General features: G+C 37.3%; 1 protein-coding gene across 1 annotated transcript in view; it reads left to right on the top strand.

Annotated features, from left to right (window-relative positions):
* The window catches only part of KCNH8 (potassium voltage-gated channel subfamily H member 8), a 190,592-nt gene extending 187,942 nt beyond the window's left edge, over positions 1-2,650 (top strand). The window contains exon 16 of the mRNA XM_065831438.2: positions 858-2,650. Within this exon, the coding sequence (XP_065687510.1) occupies positions 858-1,568 (711 nt within the window). The 3' untranslated portion in view covers positions 1,569-2,650. The remainder of the gene's footprint in view (positions 1-857) is intronic.
* Positions 2,651-16,993: the final 14,343 nt, after the last annotated feature.

Here is a 16,993-nt window from a genome sequence, read left to right as displayed (position 1 = left end):
TAACAAATGTCCCCATTAACATTAATATATATTAATTTACTTTAAAACACAAATTTGGAACCAACCAAACCAGCAGTTTTGGGGACATTAAGGCTTTGTGTAATTATTTTAATTAATTAGATGCTGTCAGTGATTTCAGCATTATTAAAAAAAAAAAAAAGCCTAAAGGAAAACATGATTCTTCCTTTTGCACACACACCACAGTAATCTATGCTATAGATTATTATCTCAGTGTTATAATGCAATACCTTTCAAGCATAAACTTAACTACATGGAAGCAAACTGTTTCACAGGCTTTTTATATTGTTTAAATGTTTAGAGGTAAGTTTTTTTTAGACTTTGGGTATGGGTTTATTTTATTTTACTGTGAAGACAGCAAAATATATCACGTGTATTTCTGTACAAGATTCCACAAGAACTCATTTTGATATCATTCATCAGTATAAAATTGGTTAATAAAAACAGTTTGTGCATTAAGCTATTTAAGGATTGATCAATAAGTTATTGATGTCATATTGCTACTGGAAATCATCTCAGTTCTGACCCTAAGGCCATTCTTTATATACAGACTGTCATTTAAAAACAGGAGAACTATGCCTATGGTATTTTCCCTCATACATTTTTATTGAATTGTTTGATTATTCCAATATGCCACAGGAAATGTAACATGTAGCTCTGATAAGGCAGATGGATGGACCATTTCCCAGGCATATATTAGTAGAGTATATTTCTTTAAAGTAAAGACATTGTGCCACAGGTGAAAGCTGATCTTTTTAGAAGAAGAAAAGGTACATATGTGTGTATTTCAAGCACAACTACACAAAGAAATACTGTGATATTTTGCCCTTCCATAACAGGTGACAACTTTAACTCAAGAAGTCTCACAATTAAGTAAGGATATGAAGAATGTGTTGCACCTTCTGGAGAATCTGCTCACATCCCAGAAGCCTCCCGGGTTCTGTGCCATGCACGGTATATCTAGAAGCCCTACTCTGGAAAGCCTGCAGTCTCGAATGGCTTGGACTACACATCAACCTTGCACACACATGCAAGCTGGCAACTTTACTTACACCAAAGCACAACTTTGCCGCGGCAACACATTATGTGACATTTGGAATATGGATCTGTCCTCTGTGGGCAGTAGTCCGCAAAGAACCGAACCCAACCCACAAAATTATATAGATAGTGAATTTTACTATACACCAGGCCTTCACAATTCCCCCTCCCAGTATCAGGTAATTCAGAGAGACAATTCGCAGTTTTTAAGATGCACCTCTCCCCCTTCAGACACTACCTTGACTCCTCTTCAGTCTATTTCAGCAACTCTTTCTTCTTCAGTATGCTCTTCATCAGAGACATCATTACACCTCGTGCTCCCCAGCAAATCTGAGGAAGGTAGCTTCAGCCAAGGAGCAATCAGCTCATTAAGCCTGGAGAACTTGCCGGTATCGTGGGACCCGGAAGGAACAGCGGGAGTAGTTTCTGCACAGACCCCAGATTTCCCGATAGACATTGTGACAAGCACAAGGAACGTTAAAGATAAAGATTACCAAGCCATAGACGTCTAATGAGAAACAGTGAAGTGGTACTCAAAGCACGTTCCACAGCTGTCAGTTTTAAATTCAGAGAGTACTGCACGACTGCTTTATTTGACCTTTTCTCTGGCAATCATGGAGACTTACAAACATGAAAATTCAGATTTCTAGAAGAAGCTATATAGAAAAGGTGCCAGTTCATATTATAGGGAAAAAAAAATTCTAGATTCTAAAAGCATGATGAAAAGCATTTTCTATACAGATACATCTTATTGTTCTGTTTGGCAGACTCTTGTGATAGTCCAAAGACCCTGGGGGTCAGAGCAGCTGGAAGCCTAGGACAAAAGAACTGTCATGGGTGGCTTTTGTTCATCGAAGCAAAGGTTTTCCCTGAGTGTCTGACTGTTGTTCTCAAACAGTATGTAAGGTACTGTTTGCTTCAGGTGATTGTGGGTCCTGCTGGTGTGTTTGTCAGCTCTGTGAAGGCAAAGGGACAATTATCGCTGCATGTCATCTAGACAATCAACCAAATAGAGCTGGTAGAGAGTGGTTAGTTGTTGCACGTTATTTGTCATGTAAATGGAACCTCTTAATTTATCTAAAAATGCTATTTTTATATACTTGGTATGAAACACGTACTTTAAAATTATTTAAAATATTTATAAGGAGAATAAGAGTTTGTTTTCATTTTGGCAAAAGCTTGCAGTTTTAACAAGAAGTGCACTACCATCATGTATTAGATCAAATACTATTTATTGTTAAGATATTGTGTAGTTCACGAATTTATTCCCTTTTATGTGCATGTAATTTGCAATGAATATATTCATGCTGGTGGAATACAAATAAACTAAGATATTATTTTATTAAAAAAAATAAAACAGCTGGAATGTTGAATCCAATACTAAGTCAGCTATTACTACTTTTAAAGTGAAATTTTATACTGATAACATTAAGTACCCTTGGTTTATGTCTAAGTATGACAGTATTATTGATAAGAGCAAGTCAACATTTTACTACACAATCCCTGTTTTGGAATTTTGTGTCCGGACAAGAAAATTAAGAAGGATGAAAACCACTGAGCAAATCAAGGAATATTGAAAGAGAAAATTACAATGGTTTAGTCAGAATCAAAGAAATTAATTTAAATTTATTTATCTGATTTTTTTTGCTTACAAATGTAAAAACTAGCTTTGACCTTTTGTCAAAAAAAACCAAACAAACAAACAAAAAAACCCACAAAACTATAGGTTTGGCAAATTATTTAATTCAGAATATGATTTTATGACCAAAGCATATTTTAGGGGTCTTTTTTCAGTATTTACTGTATTAGAAACTTGTACTGCTACAGTGCAATCAGAGCTATGGGTTTGCATTGGAATTTTGATTTATATGTTTAAAGATGCACAGTATGCATCACATTTGCATGTCCTTTAGTAAGATTTCTAAAAAGAAAAACATGTTTACAACCCAAAATAAATGGTCTAAAGTGGAGAAGTAAATTAAGTTATTTAATAATTCATGCAAGCTGGTGATATTTATCAAATTAATTTTTTTACAGAGAACAGATTTATGTTTAACTTCCTTAAGAGTTATTTTTTCTGAAAACTTTGAAGACTAAGTTCACTGTTAACATTTGGATGTGCATGGGAACACAAATCCCAGCTGATACTCCATGCCCAACTTACATCCTTTCACATCCTTTCTCCCACTGGTACAAATTAAGGACAAAGTCTCTCCCCTCATTTTAAGCTGCCTGAATTTTGTCGGTGTCTAAACTTCAACATCAGTGTTTATATACAAGGTTCCTTACTTCCCCTCTCTTCCAGTTTATATTTAGCTTATGGTTGAGTAGAGAATTGCTGATTAAATAAGAAATAACCCAGAAAAAAAAAAAAGTATCAATAACAAACACTAGCAAATACAGGCCTACGCTATTTTTAGCAACCTTCCATTGCCCACCCCACTGCAGCTGCCTGCCCCCACACCCAGGGCAGTCCCACTTACCAGAAGTCAGGAGCTGCATAATGTAGGCTGGTGGGAATGAGTTCCTGGCAAAGCAGCCAAAAGTTTGGTGGCCTGACTCTCCACTGCTACCTTCTTCATGCCACACAAGGTAACCTGCACTCAAACTATTGCATTAATGAAATACACAGGCTAATCTAAGATCATTGTATCCCACCCTTTGACTGTGACTGCACAAATATACTGTCTACCGTGCCTAGTTCCCAGTATCATTTAATAATTTCCCTTACGTATATAAATTTGGAGTATGTTTTCTTTCTCATTTTATAAGCAATACATAAATAATTATGTATATGCTTTAAAGTGTTGACATTGTTTTTTTCTTTTGCAGTATAAACACTGGTGTCATGAGATTAAAAATGAATGTTTTGTTCTGGAGTTTGTGTGTTTTTATATAAGAGTATAAGAATGTCAGTGGAAACAAAAAGCCACTCTTCAGAAACAGCCCTAGCTTTACTGTTGTACAATTAATTATTGAATAAAAAAATGCATGTGTGGCAATTGAGAAGAAATAGCACGAAGTTATCTCTCCTAAGTAGTTTCTGCAAGTGTCAAATATGTCCTAAACAAAGTGGCAAACACTATGCATTTGTATTGGTTATAGTGTCAAAGAACATCCATAGCGATCACACAGGTGAGAATGCTGCCTCCCAGGGAAAAGCTCAAGGAACTTAGAACAGGACAAGAGTTAATTCCAGGCCAAACTCAAGTAAGGAAAGGGGAAGATCAGCAAAATAGAAATCTGGATTTGAAGAGTGATTCTATTTTAAACTCTCTGACACAATTATGTTATGAAAACCTCAGGAAAAGAATCTCTCAAGAACCTTTGTTGGAAAGTATCTAGCAACAGATGCAACTAATTTCAGTTTTGCAGGCCAAATGACAATTTATAGGGACAAATGGGAAGGCACATATGTTTGGAACAGAACAATAATTTCCAAACAGGATTTCCATGAACAGAATAGTTCTACATACAGAGTGGCCATGGAGGATTTCGGGGTTTAAAGCAACAACCACTGTAAAACTCAGGTGTTACCCTGAAAATGTGCTCATTATGAACATCAGTGAAGCATCCCACACCTTGACATCCAGCAGCCCAGCTCAGACAGTTTACTGTATTCTTTTTTGCACTAAGTTTTACAAAAATAAAAAATAAAATTAATTTTTGTCTCAGGATTGTTCTTCCCATCTAATTCTGCATCAGTTTGCTTCTTAAATTTGATACACTTTCTTTCTTTCTTGTATTTTCCAACACAGATAGTTTCTTCTGTGCGGCAACTGTAATCTTCATTTATTTATTTTCCCTGCCTTTCTTTTTTCTCATCCATTCTCTTTTATATCCCCTTTATATCATAAAACCCAACCATTTATTTCCTTATTTCCTGGTCATTTCCCTATAAAGAATCATCCTAGGCATGCCACTAATGAACAAGATGGCTACAGAACTCAGACACAATCTGCTGTCCTGCTTCATGACTATGTCAAGATTCAGGTAGTAAACCACCACTCTAATCAAAATCTCATGCACTGTTATCTACTCACGATGCTGCAGCTGCGTCCATTCACAATGGGAATAAAGGTGTTGAAGGAAAAATGAGACAAAAAAACTAGGATCCCCCATTAATTTTCTCCTCTCGCCTTCTTTTATATTTTAAAGACATCTATTTGTGTTGTGCTCATGGTAACTACCGGATTCAATTTAAGAAACACAGCTTATCACAAATTCTGCAAATGCTCATAATTTTTTTACAAATCATAGCCAGCTCTTGTGATAACCTTGCTTTAACCCATCGATTGGTTATCTACCACAAATAATTCACTCTCTAATTAGTCCATCTGCTAACTGCACATGAGATTTCAAAACATTTTATTTTATGAAGCGATTTTGTAACACACTGTGTCAATAATCTCACCTGATAGCTTGTAAAAAATCCTGTGTTTTGCAAAATCAATGTTCTCAGCATTTTCTGCATCTTCTTTTCTTAACCTAAAAGTACTGGTTTCCAACACCCCTCTAGGTGGGACACATTGCAGATATTTTGTGCTCTTGGGCATACCACAGGAAGTGCACAGTCACTTTCCCATTTTCCAGAAAAATGCTTCTAACAATTTACCATAACATTGAAAGAATTAGGCTATAGCTGGAAATTTAGGCAGCAATAGAGCAAACAACAAGAACAGTGAAAAGGCTGGTGCTTGGTTTCCTGGCTCTATCTCTTGACTTAGCAAGGGGAAGTTGCACAGCAGTCATCTGTTCCAGCAGCCTACATGGTATTGAGTCTTCACTCAGAAAATCAGATAAAATATCACAAGAGACCTAAGGCTATCTCTGTCAGTATCTGTAAATAGTCAAAACAGTCAAATCCTATCAAGAAAAATGCATTATTGCAAGTTTTTTAGGTGATTACACAGACAAAATTAATTTTATCACTTCCAAAATGAGCATAAAATTTATTTCATCATTCCCAGACCAATCACTGACCTCCGCGGTACTGCATAGATTTTTCTTCCCAGGGTCCCTGCCTTTCTCCTACCATGCACAGTCAGTGGCAACAATGACAAGAAACAGCAATTTCCTGCTTCTAAAACGCAAATAAATGCCACAGATCTGATCCTTTTGTTCAGAGAAACCACGAGTCTCCCAGACTTCAGAAATCTCTCAAAGAACCAAGTTAATGAAGGTTAAAAATTGAAAGACTCATTTCAGTCAGAACTCAAAACCTCTGAGCTGTGCAAGAGGAGAAGTGGTCCCTTTCTCTCCCTTTCTTTTAATGTTCAAGATTTAGTATATAAACTTACACTTACATCTTGATGGTATGCTCTAAGTCTTTGCCTTTATGTACTTGAATTTATTCTCTTTCCACAGCTCTTCAGAAACCTGTTAATTTTTGCCATGGTAAATCTGAAGGTCTTAACCACAACAAACAGCCCAGTACAACATGTGTGGTAGAAAAAAAGAATAGTAAACATCTTCAATGACACAGAATTATACAAATGATATATTACAAGAGTAACTGGCTAGTATTTATCTAACCATAGGATAAAAGGTGAACAAAACTGTTCTCACATGGAATAAATGCTTCCACTAACTGGCTTATGAGGAGCATTGAAAAGAAACATGTTTCCTCAGTTTTCTAATTTTTTTTATCCTAGATGTTATCAACCTCACATATTCAAAACACTCTGATAAGGTCCCTGAAAGTTACAGCTTCAGAGAACTATTTAAATTCATTCTCTTTTTAACTTGCCTTTGACTCATTGCAGATGATTTCCCCAAGAAATATAAGGGCCAGAGCAGTGCAAAAGAGTTACTTAACACCATCATAAATCACAACTGTAGGAACTACTGCACCAAGGACATTCGGGCATCACAAAGATGCTCAGAAAGACACAAGACCAGAGTTTCCACAGATGAATCCTAGAGCCCTAATAAACGATAGTGGAACTATTAAGTAAGTCAAAAAGTGGCAAAAGATTTCTCAGGGAGATCTGCAAAGATTAAGCCTTTTTTTTAATTAAAAACTCACAATACTTCACATTTAACAGTTCACACATCATAAGGATTTAGGACAGTCAGTGCAATAGAAGTTCATCTTATCTGCACTTAAATTCAACATTTCATATATATTACATGACAGGATATGTATATATTCATCCTGACCTACATAGTAACTATTCTGATTACTTTAGGTATATTCTACCTCTGATCTCTTTGTGCAATTAAATGGACTAGCTAGTCCTTTACTTGCCCTAGTAGAAAATAACTGTGTAGTTACTTCAAATCCACATATTTGGAGAATTTTTTCTTCATGAGGTACCTTAAGCTTCCTTCAAGAAAATTGAAAAAAAAAAAAAAAGAGAGGGGAAAAAAAAGTGTTAACCCCTCTATGTACAAACAATCAAATCCCAAATACCAGTTTCTTCTTAACTCTGCAGAAACAGGACAAAAAAAAACCAGCATCATGAGACAAACTGGAACCACAAGTCTCAATAGGCAGTAACTTTACAGATTAACTATGCTTTCTTAAAGGCCAGCATTGTCAACCATTTGCTTCTTGAGTTTCCTTCCACAATATTGTAATTTAACACATATATCTTAGTGTTGCTGGATTTTTTCCATCCCTACACAGCAATGACCCACAGAATTACAGCTCACATTCTTAAAAGGAAAATTTCAGCATTATTTCAGTAACTATGCAAATGGCTGCTAAACAGATTTTTAAAGGCTCTAGTATGCAATAAGCGTATGGGTTTATTGTATTAAACTTGCTTATAGGAAAGGAAAATTATAATGAGACGAATGAAAACATTTTTCTTCACTCTTACGTCAGTCTGAAATTGTTTTCCAAAAGCAAATGGCAAAGCTCTTTTCTGTTCCTTTGTTTGCAATGAAATCTAATAGATGTGGTGGGAAAAAAAAAAATAATTAACACACATTTTCTGAATGCTACACAATAGCCTTTGAAAATGTTACTGGGTCATGCTTGTCAAACAGCTATTGTGGGTTTAAAGAAATGTGATCACCCACTTATTTTTCCCTATAGAAAATTGCCAGATCATGCCACAAAACCTCTGATGAATTTATGTATACAGTGCACTAATAGCTACTGGTACTTCTACCGTATCAGAGATAAGTCAAATCTTCCTTATTCACCTTCTCTCTAATAACAGGCAAAGTTTTTTTAAAAAAAAGAAAATTGCTGGTTAGTCTTTCATAAAACATTATACTTTTATTTCATGCCTTTTTAGGACTAAATTATCTTAATAAACAGCAGCAATACAGGAAGTATAGAGCACCCAAGGGATGAAGCTGCCCATTTCTGACACAAACCAGTAAGAAAAAAAAAGTATTATCTGAACTGTTGGTAAGAACAGAGCCTTTCAGCAACCAGCTGTTATCAAAAGCCTGTTTCTATATAGTTACGTAATAGCAAAAAAAAATAAAACAGGAGAATTGTAAAAACTCTCAGGGACATTTAACAATATGTTCACTAGAGCCATAGCACACAGTCTTTTGAAGCTTTGGTGGCCCTTCACTTCAATAAGGAAATTGTATTGGAAAAGAAGTGGCATCCTAGGGAGCTTAGTTAAGCAATTATTCACATCATGGTAGAACCTGGAGTGCCCAAAAGAGTTCAGGGGTCTGTTGTATTCATCACAGTATATGGGGACAATACAAAGTTCAAAGAGCTTTAAACCTAGCAAAACAAGGAATAGCATAAAAAGGGAGAAAAAGGACCATGAAAAATTTATCCAAGATCTGGCAATGGCTTGGTGGGGAGGCAGGAGCAGAGCCCCTGGCTGCCTGGGCAGGGACCTGGCAGCACCAGGCAGGAGCAGCCTCCCCGCCTTCCCTGTGACCCTCCAGTGTGGGAGCAGCAGGCAGGGAACAGAGCCCCGGGAAGCAAAAGCTGTTTCCAAGCACTAACACTGAAGGATTCCCAGCATTATGCTTTGTACAAAAATAAGTTACCTACAAACAAGACATATGGAAGGGTTGTCTGTGGTCTGAGCTATATAGTACAGCATTTTCCCTAAGACTGCTAAAGTTTCTGAGAGCAGGTGCTTGAAACATGCCAGCTGCTTTGATAATTAATTAGCCTTTTCATCTATGCAAGGTGGAAAAAATGTAGCCTCTGAAGAACTTGAGTAAGCTTTGTATCACACCTGCAAGACTAGTTTAGCAGAAGCAGCAGAGCAGCCCTCTTCCTTAACCTGCTATCAGGCATAAAAATCACATCTGGACAATACATGTGCATTTTAGTGCCTGTGAGGATAAACTTTGCCTCAGTCAGGTATTGTCAGAGGCAAGAAGGCAACAACGTGTTCTAGGAATACATAGTACACCTGCTGACTCTGCACATACAGCTGCCCAAGCCTCACTGCTGCTACAGTCAACCTTTCAAGCAAAGGCAGTCAAGATCTTGAGAGTCATTTTACATCCTGCACTTCTACTTCGTCCACAGCTTTTCCCCCAGTCATTATACAAGCAGGAACATGAAGACCCCAGGACCTATCTGAAACCAAAAACAATCTATAGCTTGGGAAATACTGTAATCAGAATTTTCAGAACTGGGAAAAAAGAAAAGAGTATGTCCAATGTTGCCTCAGAGCATAACTTCCATATGAGTTCACGTACATCAAGGCACTCACCTGGCTAAGGAAAAGCTGGCAGCCTTGGGAATGGGAGCAGGTTCCCTCCAGGTTCTTTACAGTTATTTACAGCCAATTTTCATGTTTATGATTTGAATAAATCCAATATTGTTTGATAATTCCTTGTTTATCTATTTTGCTTGATAGTGCTGAATAGGCTAACAGACTCAAAATTTATTCTACAAATGAATTATGTTAATACTGCAGAGCTTTTCTTTTAAAACATTGTCCTCTTTCTAGGAATATGGAGTTTAGATAATTTCTTTTTTATTTGAATAAAAACAAAGCCTCCTTTGTATTCATATTCCTTGTCAGGTAAGGTTCAACTAACTTCAGACTGTCATATGCAAGTTCTTTCAGAATTCTATTTTCTGTCTAATTTAAATTATCTACATGTGGTCAGTTGGTCCAAGGTTACCTTTTGCAATGCCCCTACTAAAAGTCTAAAATAGACCTGATACAGGACCTTCCTCTTGTTCTTTCAGAGACCTTTTGGTGATTAAATCTGCCAGCTGTCATCTCTCCAGCATGTTTTTTGTCTACCACTGTTAGTGGCATTTGTTGTCCAAACTATATTTGGGAAGTGAAAGTTTCCCACAATGAAACAGTTCCCAGTTCTCTCTCTGTATCACTAATAACAGCACTGAACTTTCCAACCATGTCAAAGTTTAGCCTAGAGAGTTTACAACATGTTCCCAATATTTCGACAGTCCCTTGCCAGCTCTGAGTTTTGCAGAGTAGAAGAACATTTAATTTTTTTTGCAGTCATAAATGTCAGTGGCAGAAACAAATCTTTTTTTCCCTAACTACAGTTTTATTGTAGTCCTGTAGCCAGGCTATGACTTTCATCCAGCCTGGACTTTCCTGAGTGAACTCTTAATATTGATGTGAATCTATTTTCACTTTCTACTCTCCTGTTATTGTTTGGTTTAAATCAGAATGTGGCGACTTAGAAACAACTTTTTTCCTCTCTGCAGGGACAGCTTTTCTGAACCTGAGCTTGTTTTGTTTTCTCTTGTGTAAATCCTGTCATGTAAGTAACATCAACATAAAATAAATGGCTTAAGTGCAAAATAAAAGGATTTCATTGTCTTATTCAGAGCTTCAGCCAAACATTAAAGCTACTGATCCACACAGAATATAAATATATTATTTTTAAATTGGCCCCAAGAGAACACTAGTTTTATTATTTATTGTATGCATGTTAAGTGTCTGTTACAGACTTAATTTATGACACAGGTGCAAGGTAGCCTGGGACAAAGTGCTCTGCAAATAATGACTATGAAAAAGCCGTGCATTTCTGTTTGCTATTGTTCTTATTAATAAATAAAGAAGACCTCAGAACAGTGGAAAGCAGTACAAGTAGCACACAATGATTCATTGCTGGCTAGGAAAACAGGAAAAACCAATATAACAACCACTAAAGCCAGAGAGTAACTGCGAGGGAGGGGAGAGAAACATCACCACCCAGGGAAGAGTGTAAAATCCCAGTAGCTATGAAGCTCAACATCAATCTGTGTGCATTATCCTGAAGCTGGGATGGATACAAGAGCTCTCTGTGATACAAGATGAACCTCAGGACTTAAGTTTTTAGGGCTGAACTATTTTCCAGTTAGCATTCGTAACAAAAATTGAACAGACAAAAACTCCAACATCCTTGTGTTCAGCTAATGACCCTCAGGAAAGCAATGATAGAAAACCAGGACCCACCTTAAGTTGCCTAATGGTTTAGGGTGCATTAGAATGCAACTACTTGAAAAGGATTCTCCCTCTCAGGTTGCGATTTTATTGATCTTGGATCCTCATTTTGTTTTTCTGCACAAGTTCTGCTATGTAAATATCACCACCATAGTGTAATGACCTAAATGTGAGACAGAATGCTTTTGTGGGCTTGCATAGTAATTACTGTTCTACTTTCATTTGAATAATGCCACTGTCTAGTAGTGGTCATCATAAAGAAAAATTATTGCTGGTGTTCAGCTATCATTTCATTTCAGAAAAATCCTATTTATAATCTCTTTCTAGTATTTTTTTCTTTATTATTTTTGTTTAGTATTTTCAAATATCTGTAAGGCATATATTCCCCTTGAACAGGCACCAAGTCTACGTACTAAATCTATATTAAAGTGCTTTTTAGAAATCTTCATAGGAAGGTTTTTCTCCTGTAAAAAGCCCAACTTGCCTTAGTAAGAATGCCTACCACAAAACAGTACAAGAATTAAAGAGACCTGTAGGCAACTTGGAGCTCCCTAGGAGGAATCCATGCCTATTAGACTATTATCGAGCTTAATTCACATTCCAGTTTGTTAACTTATATTTTCCTAAAAGTAGTTTTGTGCGTTTTCTATATTTTCTCCTAAATCCTGGGTTATTCTGTTCCACACCTGCAGTGCATTTTTCTCCTTTGTGTTAGTTGTTGCCCATAAGAATAAAAGTTGCTTAACTGTACATCCTCCATCTCACCAAAGAGGGAACATCACTATCCATCAGCAGGCTTTATGGTTTCCATGTTAAAGCCTCTGCTTCCTATAATGAGAAAATTTTGACTTGCAATTATTTAGGCTGAAATAGTGTTGTAATTGATGTGCCTCAAAAATAGTTATAAGCAACTTTCCAGAACACCAGAGTTAGATTTCCACTCAAACTGGTGAGTTAAAAGTTGTACGCTAATAACTTAAAGACAGGTACAGCAATTCATTTTATGTACTCATAAAATGTGAAGTTCTCACAAACTCACATTCTACAGAAGTATGCTGAGTACAGCTCACTGGGAATTATCAGGTGAAACAGATTTAACTGGAAAATTTAGAATTACTGAACCTGAAATACTTTCTAAAAATATCTAAGTTGCCATTAATGTTCAACAAAATACAAACAGCTCCAAGACAATTAGCCTTTGGACTTCACAAGTCTGTTTTTCCATGGCAGTCCTGGCTGTACAGAATACCACAGGTTTTTACCTTTGTGATACCAAACTGTGGGGGTTCTGGAAATTTGAACCCTAAATCTTAATTCCTAATCTCAAGGACTTTCATAACTCAGTTTTGAAGTTTCAAAACCTATGTCATATGTACATTATTAAATGCTTTCATTTCAAGTAACTAAACAAAAGAAGGTTTCAAAAAGCTTTCAAAAAATCTGCTGTATGCTTCAGATACAGCTCAAAGACCAACTCCCCAGGTTTCCCATAAAAAAGAATTCCAGTTTTGGACCACTGTAGGTCAGGTGTCTTAATAATGTGTAATTTATGATACTACCTCAACAAATGAATAAATGCATAGGTCCCTCTTTGTTATGCTTTTTTTTGTCTGTTTTTTTGAGATGTTATTTTTCCACTAGTAACCACTACAGAATGACAGCAAAATACTTACCATCCTTGCCTGACCTGTTGTGAAAAGACCATTTTCTTCCTACAAGTACTTTCAATTAGGTGGGTGTTTGAAGGTCAAGGAAGGACACGTTCACTCTGTGCATGAAGCCAGCCTGCACACCACAGATACCACTTTCCTATTAACTTCTGGTCCAAGCAGGAGAATGCATTTTTGTCTTTTACAGGAGTCATAACCAGCTCACTCTACAAGCAGCAACTTTTCTAGGATGCTTGAAATGTTTTATTAACCCATTGTCTACGGAGGGACATTTTTATACCTGTTAGCTCTAAATGGAATACTTCACTCAGCTGGCTGCCAAATAATCTGCCACTATCTAAGTAATCTCCCTTTCCTCTACACATATGGTCAACATGCTGCCAGAACAGACTTTTTCACATGATTCTCAAAAACTGTTTTCAGATACTTCTAATACTTTGGGTGTTATTATCAATTTCATATTTTCTTTCCATCAATTATCCCTTGCCTTTTACTTCTGTAGCAATGTGCTGTAGGGACAGGAACACAGATTTCCAACCTGCAGGCAGTTTTCTGCTTGTCTCTTTATACAATAAGTTTGCCATCAGGTGCAGTTCCCTGAGAAGCCTGAACTGTCACAGCAGAGTATTTGATTAGCTAAGCAAAGAACCAGATTCCACACTTGGCAGACCCGTAAACAACAACAACAAAAAATTTTAGTCCTCTCAGCTTTGTCCCTGAACTCTCTAGGGAAGCATTGAGCATCAAATGGAGAGAGTAGTCACTTGAATACCTAATAAATGGCATTATAACTGGAATCCAAAATTTTCTGAGGTACTACTCACCACTTCAGGTAAAATCACTGATTTACAATTTCCAACAAGAGAGAAGTGGCTTCCAAGTCTCCAGTGCTGTACCAAACATACAGTTGTGCTGTTAAGGCAAGTTTCTTGGTGTTTCAACAGTTCCTTTCCATTCATTTTAAAATCAAGTGTTAAAAGCCTGAAAGCAAAACACTGCACATCTACCCAAATGATAATTATTTTCAAACTTCCATTTCAGCAAAAATTGCAAAACTAATTCATTCATTCTCAAAATGAGATAGTCCCCACCCCAGCATTGACATTATCAGTGAACTTAAAACACGTTTATTTATTTTTGTCTTCTATGTACTTCTGCAGCTGATTATTACTAAAATACATTTAAATGACAAATAATGCAAGATTAGAGTAAGATCTGCTTCTGGAAAGTTGAGCCAATCTAAGGGGAGAAAGGACCGGGGAGGGTGGAGGGGAAGGGGGAAGATAATTCAAAGTGAAATCAAAACAAGCTGCTCAGCTGGAGCTGAAATTCTTTCCTACTTCTTCTTATTCTCCTACCTATCTTCTGTCTACTCCATTTCACACCACACTCCATTTCACTAGCGAAGGAGACAACCATCCCCCAAATTAAGTTTCCTCAGGAAGCCCATTAACAACTGAATCAAAGTTCCATCAAATTATCTTGACTCGGACTCAACAGCTCCTTTCCCTGCACAGCAGATTTTGTCATTGGGATGTGGATGTGCCTGGATGTGAAGGACTTTATGCCCTGGGTTGTCTTTGGCTACCATTTTGATTTGCTTCCTAGACAAAAGGTTTCTATTCAATTGTGATAATCTTTCAAAAGAAGAGCCACAGGAGTAGGTAGCAAGCACCAGCAACAAACCTCTAGGGAGACACTTCCACTCCAAGAGGAGAGGAGAAACGAAAACCAGGTGAGACTCAATAAAGCAAACATTCATGAGGGAACGGGGTAGCAGAGCCAGTAATCACAGGGAATGGCAAGAAACAGGCAGAAGCCCTGAAACAGGAACGGTCACAGCGAAGTGTTCTCTCTATTCTGCCTGGGAATTACAAGAGGTTTTGACAGTTCAAAAGTCCCCAGGATTTTTGACAGCTAACAGCATCACAGCACCTGACAGTAAGGCACAAATGAACTGTGTACATGCATAGTCTGTGACAATCCAAACCTCCAAAATCTTCCCTTTTATTAGAGCAGGCACATACACTGTCAAAGAAGCAGCAGCACAGGCAGGAAAAGTGACTTGCTGGTGATAGCTATCCCAAAGTGAAACCAGAAATGGGCATGAGATCTCTAGAGTCATGGGGTAGCTCCCCTCCAACAGCCCAAACTGACTCTCAAACTTTGCCAAGCACTCAACACACCAACTTGGCCTCACCCCACCTTGGTACCAGGTTACATCGTGCATTTCGTTGAGTGACTGGCTGGCCACCAACACCCACAGTCCTCTCCCCTGTTAGTTTGTACAAGCCATTAAATTGCTCAAGAATTATGTGATCTGGCTGAAAAGTGCACCAGACCACAGCACTGAGTGCCAAATGACACTCAAGGTGGAGGCTGTGTCTCTATCAATATATAGATAATAGGAAAAAAAGTTGGAAAGCTACACAGTGATAAGAACTGCTGAAATAAAACAAGCGTATTTAACAAAGTCCAATATATCTAGACACAGGGATTGTTATTTTTTAATACCACATAATTTGTAAGATGACAGCATTTTCTTTCATGGGGTATATGGGTTTGATGACTGGGATAGGAAAAGCAGAAGCAGAAGCTTATGTGAGTACTAGCTGAAGTGCAAAAACTGGTGACATCACATCTATTGGTTAAGCTCAAACTTTTCTCTTTTGTAAATGAAGACCAAGTTTATTAAAGTTATGAAGTCATCATTGAAGATTCTTTCTCAGCCTAACATAAACACCTTGCTCAGTGATACATTCAGATAGGGGCTTCACAGCCTCTCTTTGACACTGCAGAAGAAAACTTACACACATTTCATACTCCAGAAGATTTACACACCCTGACACAAGTTTCCAGCCTCTGGTCCTCTCCTGGCAGCTGTTAGCATCCTGTCCTCTTCACAGCCTCAAGTCCTCCAAACCTTACGCACCATCATGCATTACAAGAGCCATCCACAGTCTAAACCACATCCATGTGATCTTTATTTATGCAACTGAACACTCATTTTCACAATAAACTCTTGCTTCATTTGTTCTATGGGGATGGTGCTGAGGTTCAAAGCAGTTGTATGTTTCTGTCAGTCCCTTGAGAGGCTTTAAACTTCAACAAAATAGCAAAAATTATAACTATGTCTTCTCCATGACCTTTCATCCCTTTAGCTACACTGTTACTACAATTTTATTATATTGTTCTATTTCTGTATTTCATTATAAATTTATCACATGCAAATACTGTCTGATATTTTTTGAATAAGAGATGCTAGCAAGAGGAATAATTCAGGTCCTAAAACACTTCTAGCTCGCTCATGCATCCCTAGCAAATGACTTGTAACAGTGGTTTCTATTAACACTGTGCACTGAAGCATTTTTGAGTGGTTTTCAAAGGGAACTTATCTATTTTACTCCCCTTTTTCATCTCCCACTTTCATAAGAAATTCTGGATAAGAAGATTCTGCTTTAACTGTCAGCCACTTGTCTTAAGCTCTCTGAAGAACAAAGCAATTACTGCATATGTCTCTGATAATTTTACTTACCTTTAATCTGCTCCTGGAGATCTACTTCCAGTTATCAAGAGAACCAGCACATAAAATCACTACATGAACCATAAATGCACAGTAGATGGAGCATCATAACATAATGAGGACCTTCCAGAAAACACTTTCAAGCTACTTAGTATCTGAATTAAAAAAGCCCTCATACAGAGTTGCGATGTTCTCTTCCCCTATTGCTGCCTTGGTTAATTATTCACAGAAACGGAAATGGAACAATTGCAACCAAGAAACTTGGGCATGCATGCATAAAGAGATTTGTGTATGGTAACACATGAGAAATAGAAATCTGGTAGTTGAATCCAGTACCTATATACCATGTACAATTAATGGGAAAATTTCTTACAGTAGACTAAGGATGCAGT

This window comes from Patagioenas fasciata, chromosome 2 (genome assembly GCF_037038585.1).
Source record: "Patagioenas fasciata isolate bPatFas1 chromosome 2, bPatFas1.hap1, whole genome shotgun sequence".
NCBI lineage: Eukaryota > Metazoa > Chordata > Aves > Columbiformes > Columbidae > Patagioenas > Patagioenas fasciata.
This window is presented reverse-complemented; position numbering and strand designations above follow the sequence as displayed.